The sequence below is a fragment of the Theobroma cacao genome, chromosome 5 (assembly GCF_000208745.1).
Source record: "Theobroma cacao cultivar B97-61/B2 chromosome 5, Criollo_cocoa_genome_V2, whole genome shotgun sequence".
Lineage (NCBI taxonomy): Eukaryota > Viridiplantae > Streptophyta > Magnoliopsida > Malvales > Malvaceae > Theobroma > Theobroma cacao.
Window position 1 is genome coordinate 34,036,320 of NC_030854.1, and position 16,373 is coordinate 34,052,692.

General features: G+C 33.3%; 3 protein-coding genes across 4 annotated transcripts; all 3 read right to left on the reverse strand.

Annotated features, from left to right (window-relative positions):
• Positions 352 to 3,424, reverse strand: LOC18599770 (probable arabinosyltransferase ARAD1). Its single transcript, XM_018120846.1, has 2 exons — positions 1,948 to 3,424; positions 352 to 1,341 (listed from the first exon to the last, which is right to left on the reverse strand). The coding sequence occupies exons 1-2, from the start codon at positions 2,923 to 2,925 to the stop codon at positions 787 to 789; spliced, it is 1,533 nt and encodes a 510-aa protein (XP_017976335.1). The 5' UTR covers positions 2,926 to 3,424; the 3' UTR covers positions 352 to 786.
• Positions 5,231 to 10,148, reverse strand: LOC18599771 (NADH--cytochrome b5 reductase 1). The gene is made up of 9 exons (XM_018122034.1): positions 9,759 to 10,148; positions 8,282 to 8,423; positions 8,074 to 8,164; positions 7,890 to 7,967; positions 7,380 to 7,460; positions 7,131 to 7,220; positions 6,543 to 6,608; positions 5,710 to 5,796; positions 5,231 to 5,583 (listed from the first exon to the last, which is right to left on the reverse strand). The coding sequence occupies exons 1-9, from the start codon at positions 9,871 to 9,873 to the stop codon at positions 5,491 to 5,493; spliced, it is 843 nt and encodes a 280-aa protein (XP_017977523.1). The 5' UTR covers positions 9,874 to 10,148; the 3' UTR covers positions 5,231 to 5,490.
• On the reverse strand, positions 11,782 to 14,458 carry LOC18599772. 2 transcript variants are annotated; one of them, XM_007029875.2, is made up of 4 exons: positions 13,824 to 14,458; positions 13,049 to 13,395; positions 12,523 to 12,719; positions 11,782 to 12,348 (listed from the first exon to the last, which is right to left on the reverse strand). In XM_007029875.2, the coding sequence occupies exons 1-4, from the start codon at positions 14,254 to 14,256 to the stop codon at positions 12,027 to 12,029; spliced, it is 1,299 nt and encodes a 432-aa protein (XP_007029937.2). In that variant the 5' UTR covers positions 14,257 to 14,458; the 3' UTR covers positions 11,782 to 12,026. The 2 variants fall into 2 exon arrangements, with proteins under 2 accessions (XP_007029937.2, XP_007029936.2); XM_007029874.2 differs by having other exon boundaries at positions 13,049 to 13,398; positions 13,824 to 14,456.

Genomic DNA, 16,373 nt, shown 5'->3' on the forward strand with positions numbered 1-16,373 from the left:
CACCCTTTTCGTTTTTGGGTAATAGACCCCTTATCTTTGCTTTATTCCATATTCAATCTAACAAAAATTGCACTGATGCCCCCATTCTTTTTCTTTATTAATTTTTTTTCATTTTTCCTTGCAATTGTGAAACTTTATGGGCGCAAAGTCTCTTCTCCCTATTTAGGCCTTAGCCCATAACTTCCTCTTTATGCCACAATGTACTAGCAACATCTGTAGAAAAAAAATAACTATTATTATTAAAATAGGAGACACTTTTTTATCTGAATATTTAAGTTCCATTAGATACATTACATAATTGTTTTTGAAGTTTGATCTATATACAGTTTCCTACTTAGAAATCTTGGACAGTCCAATTTTACTTAGACACAGAGTTAGACCAGCAGACATCATCATCCAGGCACTGCACACTTCCAATCATTGAGCAAGAATTTTGTGAAGAACAAACTAATATGTATTCTCTTTCTGGACAAGTAAGTTGTGTAAATATATGTACATAGGTACAAAGATTTTTAACCAAATTTTTAACAGCCGAAAAGCTTCAGTTCCCTGGAAGTCATATATTCCTTCTGAAATGAAGAGAGAAGTTCCTTAGAAGGAATTTAAGACATTCTCTAGCCAGAAATGGAAGGTGAGTGTCTAGACCTATGGTTTCTTTTTCCTTTTTTGTCTGTTAAATTTCTTCTTTACAAAAAATAATACAGTTTTAGTCTCAAAATCCTAATGCGTTCGGATCTCTAAATGCTTCACAAGGCCATGAAAGAATGTGAAGTTTTTTCCCTTTTCTCACCAGAAGTTACTTGGTGATGGTATAGTTCTTAGCCCTCTCTCTTTGCGGGGAACAGAACGAGAGAATCTCCTAGACTTGTTTATCTTCATCTTAACAGCAGGAGCCTTGCGTGCCACGGCCTGCCATATCATTTGAACAGCATCACCTTCCTTCGAGGGATACTGAAACTCGAATGAAGACTCAACTTCTTTCAACTTCTCCCACATTCGAGTCCATTCTTCCTTCTTGATGCTCCTGACGAGGTTTACAAGGAATCTTTCTTTGAGAGCATCTGATGTGCGAACGAATATGCTGAACTGAGAGTAGTCGAGAACATCTTCGTAGGGAAGCTCAATCTCATCACTGATGATCACAGGAACGCAATGGCTGGCAATGGCATCAAAAAGGCGGTTCGATGATGGAGTGTCACCTGCTATGTTTAGGCAAAATTTGGATGAGTGCATTCCTTGGCTAGCTTTGTTGACTCCATCCTTTTGGACACTTCCAAATGAGAAATGTACATCTTTTTCACCTCTTAGAAGATAATATAACTCTTGTCGAGCATATCCACCCTATAAGCAGGAAAGACAAGAACAAAAACAATCAAGCAGGGGAACAGTAAATAAATTCAGTATGACAAAGTGCAGAAGCAAAACATCAGTTACTTAATTGGATGGCCTCCAAAATCCAGGTGCTGACATTGAATTGTTACTTTTTTTTTCTTTGTAAATCCATAATTGTATTTCAGGAAATGGTCAAAATAAATGCTGCTGTTATTTCATTATGACTTTTAAAAGTAAGCCATAAGGACAGCTGGAAAACCAAGGTTTATTTGCAGATATCTTGGTAAAACCTCATTGATAGGAATAACCGAAGTATGATCATTCATCTGAACAGAGGATTGAAGAAAAATGAAAAGGACTCACAGATCATCGTGATGACCAAATTGCTTTGCACACATAAAGTGCTTCCAGTGAGTCAATGTAATCAATAATTTCTCTACTTATCAAAACATTCACTTTCATAACAGGAAAACAAGTGAAGATTACAAAAATAGAAAAAATATACCAAGCAAAACTAGTCTTATAAAAGATTAGACTAACAAAAGCTCTAAGCATACATGAAACAGAATTCTTGGTATGACCAACAGAAGTATATCAAAGAAGAAGGGCACCTACATCTTTCCTGTATATGGCTCCTTGGAAGAATAGCAAAGTTTTCCGGCTATCAAAATCAGATGTATCATTGACATAGCTTTTGATTACATGTTTGTAAGGCGCAATCACATCTTTGTCAACATTTGCTATATTTATTGGATACCTACCAAAATCGGAAAGTATGAACATTGCAGGCCACAGTTGCATCCTAGCATCTAGCATACTGTTTGGATGGTGAGCCATAACAATATGGTCTCGCCCCCCTGACCTCTTCCATTCCTTTTGAGCTGTTAAAAACCTTACCAATTTGGCTTGCAAAACTTTGTTCCTGTTCTTCTTCTGATGAGGGTTCACCTTGGAAAATCGATTATAGCTCAAGGAAGAAAAGAAAGGTACAAATATGAGATCAGCTTCACTAGAATTTTGCACTCTGATAGCAGCACGGTTGTTTGGATTGTCAGAAAATTCTGAAGCTAGGAGGTCCAATGTAAGCCAATATTCTATACTATGTTGCAAATTCAATCCACCAGGATATGAGGGTATTCTAGTTCTAATGTCAGGCCAGACACTACTACCTCCTTCAGGCTTCCAACCCAAGAGCCCAAAATGAAACTCAGGGTCTAAATCATACATGAAAACCTTAAGTGGTTCTTTAAAATTCCCATTACAGTTCGCGGCACCATCCTTATCTTGAAATCCTACTTCTCTCTTTGGAGGTTCTTCTCCTTCTCCTTCTTCATGGTCTTTTTCATTATTTGCAAGAATTGCTCGACTTGATCCATTCGAAGATTCAACATTACTTTGACTAGAAGATTCAGAATGGCCATTGTTAAAAATAGTCAGAAGCTTTTCATTTGGAAACAATGTACGATCAAAGAAGTTAGGACGGCTTGTTGACCGTAACACAAACAACCAGGATGATACAAACAACATTGTAGTTGCCATAAACAAGCAAAAGAAAGATTTCCTAGTGATAGAAGAGCCATGCTTCTCAGCCATGGTAATGTACGTACCAATCCAAGCAAATCCACTATAACCAAAAAAAAAAAGTATCCAATTCCCAAGAATCTATATCACCTCTCCATTGAATTCCCATGTAGAAAAAAGATTCAAATCACTTACACTAGCCATGAATCCACAACCAAAATATCTATACTTTCAGTCAATAGCAAGAAACCAGCTGGTAAAGGAGAAAACCAATGTAGAAAACAAAGCAAACCCAGATGAAAAGAAAAGAAAACAATATCCAAACTCTCAGCAATGAAGCAAAGAAAACCAAGAAAAAAGAATCCAAAAAGATTGGAAGGGAAATTAACTGCCAGTTGTGAACTGTTGGGGTTGAAAATGATCACCAAGAAGAAAAGGGAGAGATCAAACTGTGGTAATTGGTGATGTTGTGGGAGAGTAGAGAGGAAAAGAAGAAGCAACCAAACCAAAACAATGGAAGTAGTTGTTGTAAGTTGTAACGCTCTTTCCTTCCTTTTCTGTTTCAGTTCTCTCTCATTATTTTTCTCTCTCCTTCTCTTGTAAGCAAATAAAAGAGTTAAGAAAACGAAGCGTGGGAATAGGGTCTTTCTGAAGAAGCGGGCTTTAGTTTTCTTTACACTAGACTTCTTCTCGTGGTTTAGTCTAATTTAAGTAAACCAAGATTATGCCAAATAGGAGATTATTTAGGGAAATATAGATAGAGATTATTATTAACATTTCGAGACATACAAAACATATAAGTAATTTAAGTTTAAGATAATATTAACATGAATTATTAAAACGTTCAAATTTTTAAAATAATTTAATCTTATCAATCGAATCAACCTGTTATTAATAAAATAAAATATTTTAAAAATTATCATCTAAATGTCATGATAATTCATCATGTTCCAAATATGCACGTATACTTTTCTTTAGCAAGAAATGCATATATTCTTTTCTTTCTTCTCAAATATTTGGCTATGGCTATGACAAATCCAAACCAATTACCAGCTTCGAGCTGTCAAATTGAGGGCAAAGGAAATTAGGTCAACTCATTAATGGTTTGGACTAAATTTTGCAGCTCACTTTATCTGAAACATGCAGGGTAGGTACTCTAGCAATATTAAAATCTTCTGAAATTTTCTAATACTGACAAAATGTACTAATTTTTTAATACAAATCGAATTTACAATTGACCCTAAGCTAAGGTTAAATTTTCACCATCACATATAAAACATGAACTTGCAAATTTTGATGAGTATAAGAGTTGGTTGGAAACACAATCTGGCTGTTTAAATAAATGGAGGTGAAATTTTCATGGTAAGAAGCGTTGGGTATTAACAAAAAAAAAAACCCTTAGCGTAATTTAATTAGTTAAATTAATACATGTGTATTAAGTTTCCCTTCATGAATTTAACACTTCCTTAACAGTTAATCCAAATTAATTATTTGTTATCTGTACGGTGGGGGGTTAGAATAGCTTATTCAAATCCAATTTTTTAATAAAAAAGATGAGGTTATAAGAAAAGAGTTGATAACTAGGGCAGGTGAAACTTGAGCTAGAAAACTCAACTAGTCAATTTCTTTGAATTTACCTTCCCCGAGTCCATGTTTCTTTTCTATATTTAAGCAAATAGCAGATCCAACTGCACCATTTAAATCTTCTTAGTAGTCTGTGCAAAAGTGGGAGAGCATCAAGTGTTTGGAAACTAGAGGTTGATGTGGGTTCAACTTTTTGATGAGTGGTCACAAATCTAAGATAGATTTGTTATTATAAACATAGAGATCATAGCTTTCAAGTGGAAATACAAGAAGTAGATGGATGATGATACCTAACAAGCATTGTTAAGGTAACAAAACTCATAGTCTTAATATCTTGGATATGGAATAAGAGGACAGACTTTGTGGCCAGATTGCTTGTACCTTGGAAATAGTTTCTATGGGATCTGGATCCATCCAATGAATTCTATCAAGGCATTTATGTCTAACAAGCTGATCCATGACAAGCGTTTATTAATATAAACCGGTTGGAGAAAGTTGCTAAATGGCTCGTTGAAGGATCTCTGCGCAACAGTCCGGGATTTGATCCATGTACCTAGTTAAGGCCATCAGGTTAGCTAGCTGGTCCATGAACAATCTTGCAAACATTTCACAATGAATGCAGACAGACCAATTGGACAACTAACCTTGGCACAGCCACGAAGCAGACCCTTTTGCTTTTCAACTATCAGCACTCAAAAGACAAAAAAAAAAAAAAAATCACAACCTCATAAAGCAACTGTGCTAATTAGCTACATTGTCATCTGCTTGCTTTTACTCATCTTTTTCTCCCTAGTAACATTATAATGGGGAATAATAAGTTCTATAAAAGTTGCAAAATCACGATTACTAAGTTCACTAGCTTCACTTGCATTATTCCAGTACATGGTCATGGAAAACCCTCATAAAAGTTCAAAGCATCCGAATTAAAGGCCATTGGCTCCAATGGTTAAAATTTCCAATTACAACAGCAGAAGAGTACAGAACAAATGGCTTTGGTCGAACCAATGCAGAAGATAAATAACAAGCTGGGTGGGGCTTCACCTTGACTAGGGATCAGAACTGGAACTGCATCTCAGGTGAATATCCAAGGGCGTCAAGGTGTCCAGCCATGGCCTTGTTCATGGGTGGTGGGCCACACCTTAGAATCTATAGATCCCAATATCAAATTAGAGTTTCTTCTCAGTACTTTTTATTTAAAACATTTTTTCAAGATATAAGTTGAAAGATACCTAAAGCACATAGGCATATCAGACAAAGAAATAGGTAATATACCTGGATATCAGGTGCCGGTGCAGGGCAGTGAATTTGAATAATTTCCTCTGACACATAGCCGACACCACCATCCCACACTTCAGGAGGCTGAGGAAATAACACAATACATAATGTAGTTTGTCAATAAAATGGCTATAAGCAAGGTCATGCAGTTTTGTAGAAAGAAGCCAACTGCAGCCTTCAAGCACAAGACTACATACACATGAAAAGAGATGCAGCAATAGAAACTTTCATCTATCAAAAATGCTGTATATAAGCCACTCTAATGCACATGCGGTTATCCCACACAACAGGACATTTCAGTAAATCATGTAAGAACACCATTAATTAGTCCGAAAGTCATGATTTTCAAATAAAGTAACACTTATCAGACATTGTTCAAGCAGTTCAAACCACACACCAAGTGCATTACAGATCAGAGGAAATTGTATCTGTCCAGCTAAATGAAGTGACAAACAAGGAATATCATGGATATAAATTCCAAAACCCATTTGCTTCTCAAATAATTTCTCTAACAGGCACCGCTATGTTTGTCCTTTCTACATTTGAAAAGTATTTAAAATTCATATATTGTTGTCCATGTTCTAGTCAAAGCAGAAAATTTTCTGGCATTACTTTTCTTTATTTTGATAATGCTTAACAGCATTACCCATCATATTTGTATTTGCATTGCTGCTATGCATGAAGAAGAGAGAGGGGAAGAATATAATGGTACTTCAGATTCTGATAAAGCCATTCTGCTCCTAGGCCTTTGACAAGATTTACAGAAAAATGAACAGATGAAATGATAAAACATGTTAGGAGTTTGCCATGGAATAAGAAAGGCAACTTACCTGGTTCAAAACATAGTAGACTTTGAAGCGACCAGGGTACCTGGCAACAAGGCTATCCAATTCTTCCTGCAAATAAATAAATTGTCACATTTGATCAGTCTAAACCTTCAAGTATTGCATTTCTTAATTCCTATGAACTAGTCACTAACCACCCATGCTTGTATTTCATCCTGTACAAGTAAATCCATAGAGCCATAATAATCATTGCACATTAAATGTGCAACATTCAATAACAATAACAGTTATTTGAAGAAACTCATAATGTCACTAATGTGATCTCTTATAATGATGATATGGAAATGAAATCCACCACGACGTTTATTATTTGAAAACAAAATAAATTTTCAGTAAGCAAGGGTTTTGGCCAATCTTATGTTTGGATCTTGCTGCACCAGAAAAACAGGTCTTGACTAGTATACAATTGCATTGAGGGCCTCATATAGCTCAGCATTGCCCACACAGGCAGGCTAGTATTCTTTTCTCCATATGGAAAGACAGAGGAAGCTTGTCTTACGTTCATTATTTTGGACTAGTCAATAAAGTAAGTAGTAGAAAGATTAACAACAAAGAAGTACGAAATCAAAGTACCTTTAAAAGAATGTCCTCATATGTGACATTTGCATAAATAAGGTGTACATTAGTTGTGTCTTTCGGGTTCTCCAATATGGCTCTGGCTACCTAACCGAAACAGAAACCGAGGAAAAAAAAAGAGGTTGACGTATTATATAAACACTTAAACCTTGCAAAAGACTATACTCAAAACATATAGCAAGTCAACATCTCTCAAATATGAACAAATATATTGAAAGAATCATTTTTTGATAAATGGTAGCATACTTGGAACATTGGAGTAATGCCAGAGCCTCCAGCAATCATCCCAAATGCCCTAACTTGACCAGGTTGATACCTGAACCGCCCCTGGAAGAAACAATTTGCAGTACAACAACATAAAGAAATGAGAGCCAAATGTGAATCATAACGTCAAACATAATTCAGAAGAGGCAAGAAAGCCAGCTAGGCAGCAAGCCTTCAAATAATGAAGAGCAGCACATGTAAAACAAAAGTGATGTTCCTCTTCTACAGGAAATAAGTTGTATGTTTGGTAAGAATGCATCATGCTCAACAGTAATGAAAGTAACAAATAATTTTTATTGAGATTTTCCAATAATTCTGGTTGCAACATGGGCAAAATGGCTACTTGCAGAAAAAAAAATCATTGTTGCTAAAACCAATAGGAATATTATCCAGCATACTTTTCTATTGAGACAACTCCGTGAAACACGACACAATAGGAACTAAGAACCCTACAGCCAAGAGCACTTTATGCATTTAAAAGAAACCATATACCTTGGGTCCTTTCACAGAAAGGTAATCACCAACACGCATCTCTCTGAAATGGTGTGACATCCTCCCTTGAGGATACATCTATTTACAAGAAATATTCCTTCATAAAGTTAGTAGATTTTAACACCCAGATACATAAATATCACACTTAAGTCAACACCAATGGCAAGAATTTTCAGGCAAGTACCTTAATAACTAATTCAAAAGAACCAACATCTGAATCCAATGTTGTAGGTGTATATGGTTTAATAACTTCGTCACCTTGGCTATCCTTGCCCCTGATAATGTGAAAAACATCTAATTTATATATTAGTCCAGTTCACAAGCATTTGGAAAGTATTGACAACTATTAGATTAGGAAGAAATACAAAAAGGATGGATTCAATCAACTGAACCTGCAACTTATATGCTGTCCAATGGGAAGACCCAAAACCGAAGTAGGAGTAGGAAGTGCAAATGTGAACTTTGCCACATTATGGCTCAGCTGCTGTCGTTTGACAAGTTTAAACTCTTTGTAATTCTCAGGATCTAGACAGCCTAGAGGCACAAATGATGATGTGAGCAACTTCATAAGCAAACAACACAATAACAAAACTCAGAGAAAGGAAGAAGTTACTCAAAAGCAGATGCATCTCAATAAGTTAACTTTTGCAGGTATTAAAAAAAGGGCGATTGCCCTTCTAATGTTTGCATTAGCATGGAAAAATCCATTTGGAAAAGAGAATAAATATTTCCAAAATCTCAAATACAATTTTTTTAAAAAGGATAGAAACATAAACATTGTACAGCTCTTGCAAAATAAATAATCATGTATTCAAATAAAAAAACTAGAAATCATAAAATAGTTTGAGCTCAACATGATGAAAGAAGAATGAAGCAGGAAAAGTAGGAGGGGGGAATTATGGTACCAAATTCAAGTAGATTCTATAGCCTAGACTGCTAGAACCTGAAAATTTGCCTAAATCAGAAGATATATGTTTAAACCAACATAGTAGATCGGTCTCTTGTCATATATGACAATGCAACTTCTCAATCATCATGCGGAACAGTACTCTTCAAAATCTTGCCATAGATAGACTCCAGTTGCTTTTAACCTTTTCCAAGTGTTTCCAGCTTACCTTGTTCTTTATAAGAGCCACATAATAACAACCTCAACCGGTCATAAAGCTAATCTAGCAAAGTTATAATTGCTCAACACCCTGAGCTTCGCAATTAAGCATGAAATGTCATTCAGTACTTATGAATGGAATTGCTCACAAGGAACCAACTTGATTAGTAATAACTTGCTTCTGACAGCAGGACACAGAACTTCAGCTGTTTTTACATTATTTTCATAATAAGTTCTCTTTATTTGGAGAAGAAAAAAAGAATACTTCCATAAACAGCTATATTAATACAGATATTCCATCCCAGATATCAAGCTGTAAATGTTTTACATGACAGCCATTCGCTCCCACACATTTTATTTCAAACTTTACTCAAGAAACAGAACTCTATACGTATACCATTCTTTAAATGAGTATGGCAAAACATGCAGAAATTTGAATAAACGATGACCAACAGAGAACAATCCTAACAATGACTCAAACAATATAAAGACTTTACCAGCCCTGTTTCATCTTCTACTAATTACATTGTAACAACAAACAAGCTAATATCTGTGTCAATAACAAACATGGCCAAAAAAAAAAATCATTATCCAACAGCCACAAACACACCTTAACATACAAAGAAATCCAGGATTTGATACACCCATTACTTAAAATTCAAAGAACAATCAATCAAAAGAAGAAAGAATTAATCTTCGAATAAAAGAGCTGAACTCTAACTGCTAAAAAAAATGCATAATCCCAAATGATGAAAAGTCAAAACCTTTGGATTTCCTAGAGGAAAACAGATAAGCAGCACCAACGCCAATGGCTAAAACCGCTACAGCTACACCAACAAGAATCTGAACATCCACAGATTGCAAGAATTCCAAATCCATGATCTTAAAACCAGCCACCCAAAATCTAACACTACTGATAAAAAGACCCCAGATTTATAATTAAAAAAAAGTGGGTGTTATTTATTCCTTGTTTCAACTTTTGCGGTTTGGTTTGGTATCGTTCTTGGCAGAGAAGAGAAAATGGTGAAATGGAAAATGTTAGGTGTAGACACACTTCACTTGTCTTTCCAATGGAACCAAAGTAAAGGATCTGTTGCACCTACCCCTGCTTCAGACTTGATACTGCCATAGAAGATGATGTGGGACCTAACTATCTTATCTTTTATACAATTATTTCAGCAAAAAAAAAAATCTTATCTCATATTTTATTTTATTTCTAATAATACTCTCATATTGTTTACAAATAAATAAATATGTATATATAGATCTTATTTTTATATTTTTTTTGTTTATCAATTTTAGAATAATTAAATCATTAAACGGCAGCATGAAACTTGTGAGACAGTTGTTAAGTGAAGTTAAAATTTTAATAGATCTTGTTGAAATAATGAATTGATTTATAAAAAAAACATTTACATAATTTTAATTAGTTTGAATCTTTTACTTTATTTAAAATAATTATGTTTTAAATTTTTATATTATATTTTATTTGCTTGATGCTTTGCATCATTTAATTTTTGTGCGATAATACTTAAAGGTATCTTCTAATTTTATTCTTATGCGTCTAATTTTCTTCTTATGTAATTTTATTCCCATGTGTTCCATGTAAAGATTGAACCCAAAAATTATCAATTTATTAGATTTGTTTTATTAATAAAAAATTAATAAGCAATGTGTTTATATCTTATATTTGAATATGTCTAATAACTTCTTTTTTTTTTTCATTTTATACTCATTCAATCGAATTCAAGATTTTGTATTTTAAATGAATTTTTTGGGGGGTATAAATCAAAACAAATCTCCATAAAGAAGCATGCTTCATGTGTTAAATAGGGTAAAGGCGCTGTACGTGTCTGGTTTTGGAAAAATATCAACGCCGTTTACTTGTTTTTTTTTAAGTTATAAATCTCAAGCTTGTAATAAATAATAAATATCCAAAGATTGAATTATTGAATGGTTGAGGAGATTCTGCCTTTTGATGGTTAACTGGAAAAGATTTATCAGAAGGAAGAAACCAAAAAGTCTTCAGCAAGAGATCTAAATGTCACACACTCTGTATTATTGTTCCTTTCTTCCAATAACTTTTTTAACTAATTAAAAAAGAAAATCTCTTAAACCTTGAAACCCAACAACCAAAAAGCCAACGGTTTTGTCCGCACGTGGTTTCAGAAAAACAGGATCATTCAAAATGACGAAATTTGGATGGATTTATGACAAGACCCTTGGACTTTGTCTGGTAATGAATGTCAGCAATTAAACAAATTATTCCCCGTTTTCATTGCTTACATCTTGAACCAATTAGAAACTTGTAGCTTCAGGACGTATGCAAACAATGCTCCAAGATGAAATCATAATCTGATGCCTGTCCAGAATCTGGCTTCATTGAATTCTTGTTGTAAAAAGCATCCCTCAGTTTCAAATCATAATGCTATGAAGAATGGTTGAACTAAGAACAATAAGATTAGAGAGCTATAGGGGAAATGCCACGAAACTACTTGGAGATGAATTTGGATTTCCTTTGTGGTTTTTTTCATTTCAAAATCTCTCAAAGAATACCATCAATCAGCTTGCATGATGTTAATTATGATTATAAACAAGGTTAAGACCTCTTAATCTAATTCTCCTTTAACCTTAAGGAAATGGGAAAACATCAGGAATTCATCAGGAATGACACATGAAATTCCAGCAAGAACAATTTGGCTCTATAAAAAATGTTCCCAGCAAATTTATTTTTTTTTGAATAGCAGTTTTATTGATAAGAATAGGAGTGAGGTTCCAACAAAATAATGGAACTCCCAACATCAGAAACAAAGATCCAAGAACAGGAAACAGAGCAACAGAGGCAAAGCAGCGAAAAGAACTGGAAAATGTTCTGAACATAATTGGTGCTCGGATCGAATGCAGCTCCGTGTTTTCATATAAGTAGACAGCTTAAATGGGATTGGTGTGAGGGCCTTTCTTAATTCTCCTTTGTTCTTCATTCAACCTGATTTATTGGATATGAGCTTCTAAATGATACAATTCTATCCTAGTCACATCTGGGATGATGCCCATATACGTTCTAAATTCTCAGTAAAATCTTTCTTTCTGCCAAGGATTACGGTACCATGATCAGCGTTCTGAATAATGTTAAGTTCTACGTATGGGAACTTCATCTTGATGTTGACGCTGCAGTCCAATGGGACAATCGGGTCCTGATCACCATGGATGATACAAACCTTTACTGTTGATCTATTCAAGATTTCCAGATAGTCATCCATAAACTTTACTCCTCCACATATGACATTATGCATGCTATGCCAAGCAGAATGATGGGTATGCCTTGTCAAGTCTACTGTCATGAAATCGAGTTCTCTGGAAAGGTAAAATTAATGAGACAGAAGCTTGTCATTGATGCCCCAACAGTGAAAAAACATGCAGTTATCATAATTGTTGTGCTGAATGTACATATCCATATATGTGTATGTCTGCCTACATTTCTATATAATTGTGTGTGTGTTGATCAATAAAGAGTGATTCATTTGTTACCTTCTTTGAGTCAATAGCTTCAGAAGCCTCTCCCACATCCTATGGTTCCGGCAACAGAGGAAACAGAAAAATCTGCCCACATGCTCATACCATGACATAACCGATTGACCAAATGCTAATGGTGGCCAGAGTCTTTTCCCAGCAAGTGTTTCAAGCGCCATTAAAGTACTTCCATCTTTTGCAGAGGGGAAGTAAACCTAAATGTAGAATGCACACAACATGTTCAATGTGAGATAAATGGAAACAGATGAAACAGAGGGAATTAAGAAAACGGAGGTTCAAGTGACATCAATTGAATCCAAACATAGTGAACAAAAACACACTGGTTGATTGAATAATCAATAGAAGTCATATTAGTCGAATACTCAACACCACTTGGCTATTGTCTTAGTTCTGCTATAGGCAATTAACATGTTTCAGAAACATTTTTTGACATGGGTTTTGGGTGTTGTAGAAAACTTTGCATTGGAAAAGGGTGATTATTAACTTCTACTGAATAATTAAATACTAATGTGTATCCACTCACAGGTGCAACAAGAGTGACTGACTTGACAAACTTTGAGTACTTTGCAGCTAAGGCCACAGCAATTATGCAACCCATGGAATGTGCTACCAAACGGAAAGAATTCAACCGATATGGAGAGATTACAGATTTCTCTATCATTTCCACATGATCATTCAAAGTATACATGCTGTCACTTGGCTTTGGACTTCTTCCAAATCCCAAAAGGTCAACAGCAAAAAGTCTGTATTGACCCTTTACCGGTTCAAATAGATTCTTAAAAACTGTAGCTGTCCATAACGAGGAAGAAGAAAGGAATCCATGTAAAAAAATCACATTTTCAGCTGACTCTCCTCTTGAATCATCACTTTCTACTGTCAAACAAAAAAGACTGGCATCAAAATCAACAACCATTTAACACTACATTAACTGCTACACCCTAGTTATAAAGTAATTGATAAATGTAATTAAAAGAGTAATTGACAGATGTAATTAAAAGAATAATTGACAGGTGTTAAATTTTAAATCTCTGTTAGTACTCATTCCAATTAATTCTCTATATATTGTGGCTAAGGCTAAGTTGGGCAGTACTTCGATAATAACTACCATCAATTACCAAAGTGAAAAGGTGAATGCTCAATGAAGTTAAGAGAAATAACACAGGAAGTCAGCTTTTCAGCTTCTTGATTGTTTAAGGCCTGAATGTAAATCGTACATAATTCGTTTTCATTTGTTAATGCTTCATTGCAGTTCAAAATTAATGATTAAAAAAAAACCAAATACATGGCCTAAAAATTACCTTGTGGCAGCTCTTTCACAACAACATGAAGCTTCTGACAACCATTCTTCATCCAAGAGACACAAGACTCGCATCCACAATCAGACCACCTATTCACCAACCTTCCTCCACCACCAAAACCATCTCTTTTCTTTCTATATTCCCGTTTTCTTGCAAAACCAAGAAACCCCATTTCCCTGAATACATTTTTCCTTCCATACAAAGTCTCTGACAAATCCCTCTCTCCATCAGCACAATCTGCACTTTGCTCTCCCTTTTTTACACAATAACATGGAGAGGCTTTACCTTCAAAGAACTCATCAAGAAACTTGTATACCACACAAAGAATAGCATCAAGAAGGTCGAGGAAAAGAAAGACAAAAAAAGTGATGGCATCAAGGAGGATTGTGCCACATTTCCTTGTCCCTTTTCCGACTGAATTTGCAATCGACATGGATGGAAAAAAGAACTTAAATGAACGAGAGTGGTAAGACAAGTGGACAACTGAAAAAACTTTGTGGAGTTCGAGGATTGGACAGGAAGAACGTACATAAAAGTTGAAAGACAAGAAGTGTGAATGGTTTCGGACAACGCGAAGATAAGAGATGAATGTTGAAGCCACGTCCTAGCTATGGAGAATATGGAGTCGAAAGAGTTTCCAGAAGCTTGGAAAAGTTTGTCGTTTTATATCGTTTGAAGTGGAAATGCATTTGCAACATTCCAAATCAAGGGTTGATTAAAAAATACAAAAGGATTAGTTGTGGAAATTAGAAATTTGCTCGTGAGAAATATTAAATAGAACAATGATACGTTAAATGATACGTCAAATTTATAATTTATTTTTGAACTGATGTAATTTATCATTTATATATTTTTAATGCGATTTTCAAAAGTTAAAAATTAAAACATTTTGTAGAATATTTTTCATTTTCTTAACAAAATATTTTTTTTATTATTAATTTTTTATCATTTTTAAATCAAATTATATATTATTAATAGAATTATATTACAATTATGATTGAAAAAAAATACTGTAATTTTCTTTTGGTTAAAAAAATTAAACTTATAACTATTTTTATAAGTAAAACGGTTTGGGACAGCGTGAAGATAAGTGATGCAAGTTGAGCCACGTCGTAGCTAGGGAGAATATGGAGTCAAAAGAGTTTCTAGAGTCTTGGGAAAATTCGTCGTTTTATATTGTTGAAGGTTCTGTCCACTAACTATATATTGGTGAGAAAGGTCATTTTAAGCATAACTTGCTGTAGATACAAGCACATTGCATAGAACCGGGTTCATGGAAGGGTCAGCGGTGGTTTGAATGATATATTAAAAATAATAAAAATATAAGATAATTAATAATTTTATAATAATAATATAATTAATTATATTAAAAATATATAAAAATTAAGATAATTAATAAAATATTAATTTTCTCTCACTTTCATATTCTTATTAATTCATAATTATTTATCTCATTTTTTATTAAAATTTTTTTAAAAATTAAAAATAATTAATAAAATAATAGATTCTCTCACTTCTTTAATCATATACTTAATAAATCTTAATTTTTTATTACTTTTTAATTCCTACAATGTTATTAATTTTTAATTATTTCTTCTATTTACAATCAACTAATGATAATATATATTTAATGATCTCTTATAGTTATTTTTTTCTAACTTATTGCTTTTATTTTCAATTAACTAACGATAATATGTATTTGACAATTTCTAACCGTTATTTTTTTTCTACATATAAAACTAATTATTTTCTTTTTCAATTTATAGTATCAACTTTTGAATTTTCTTTCCTTATTTGCTTTTTAATTATTTAACTTCAATTCTCTTCTAAAAAAATGCAGGAAATCTGTTATACTATTATTTTTATAAAATCGTGAACTTTGATTAAAATTGATTACTTCTTATATATATATTAGATCAAACAATTTTTTCGTTCCAAAGTACATTTAAACAATTTAAAATATATGAAACTGTTCTTAATTTTTTTTATGGTAAAAAGTTGAAGTCATTAGACGATAATAGTTTAAAAGAATATTATCTCAATCTTGAATATTCCTTGAAATATAACAATTATTATGATATTTATGGTTTATATTTATTTTCAGAGCTAAAAATTTTAAAAAAAATTATACAAATAGAAGATAACAGTCTAATAGATATATTTAATCATATAAGAGATTCGATTTTTTTTCAAATGCATATATTGTTTTTAAAATAATGTTAACAGTTCCAGCAAAAGTTACTTCAAGAAAAAAAAAATTCAAAATTAAAATTAATAAAATTTTATTTAAGATTAACGATGTCTCAAGAAAGATTAAATAGATTGACTATATTATTAATTGCAAAAGAAATATTAAAACAATTGAATTATAAGAATTTAATTAAAAATTTTATATCTCAAAACGTTAAAAAAAAATTAATAAAAACCTTTTTTAATTTTAATAAAAAAAATTCATTTGAATATTTCCTTTTAGGTGTTTGAGATGGTTGAGCCGTCCAAGGTGTTATTAAACACCAGCAAAGATCTGGTTTCGAACGTGTTCTGCAATTG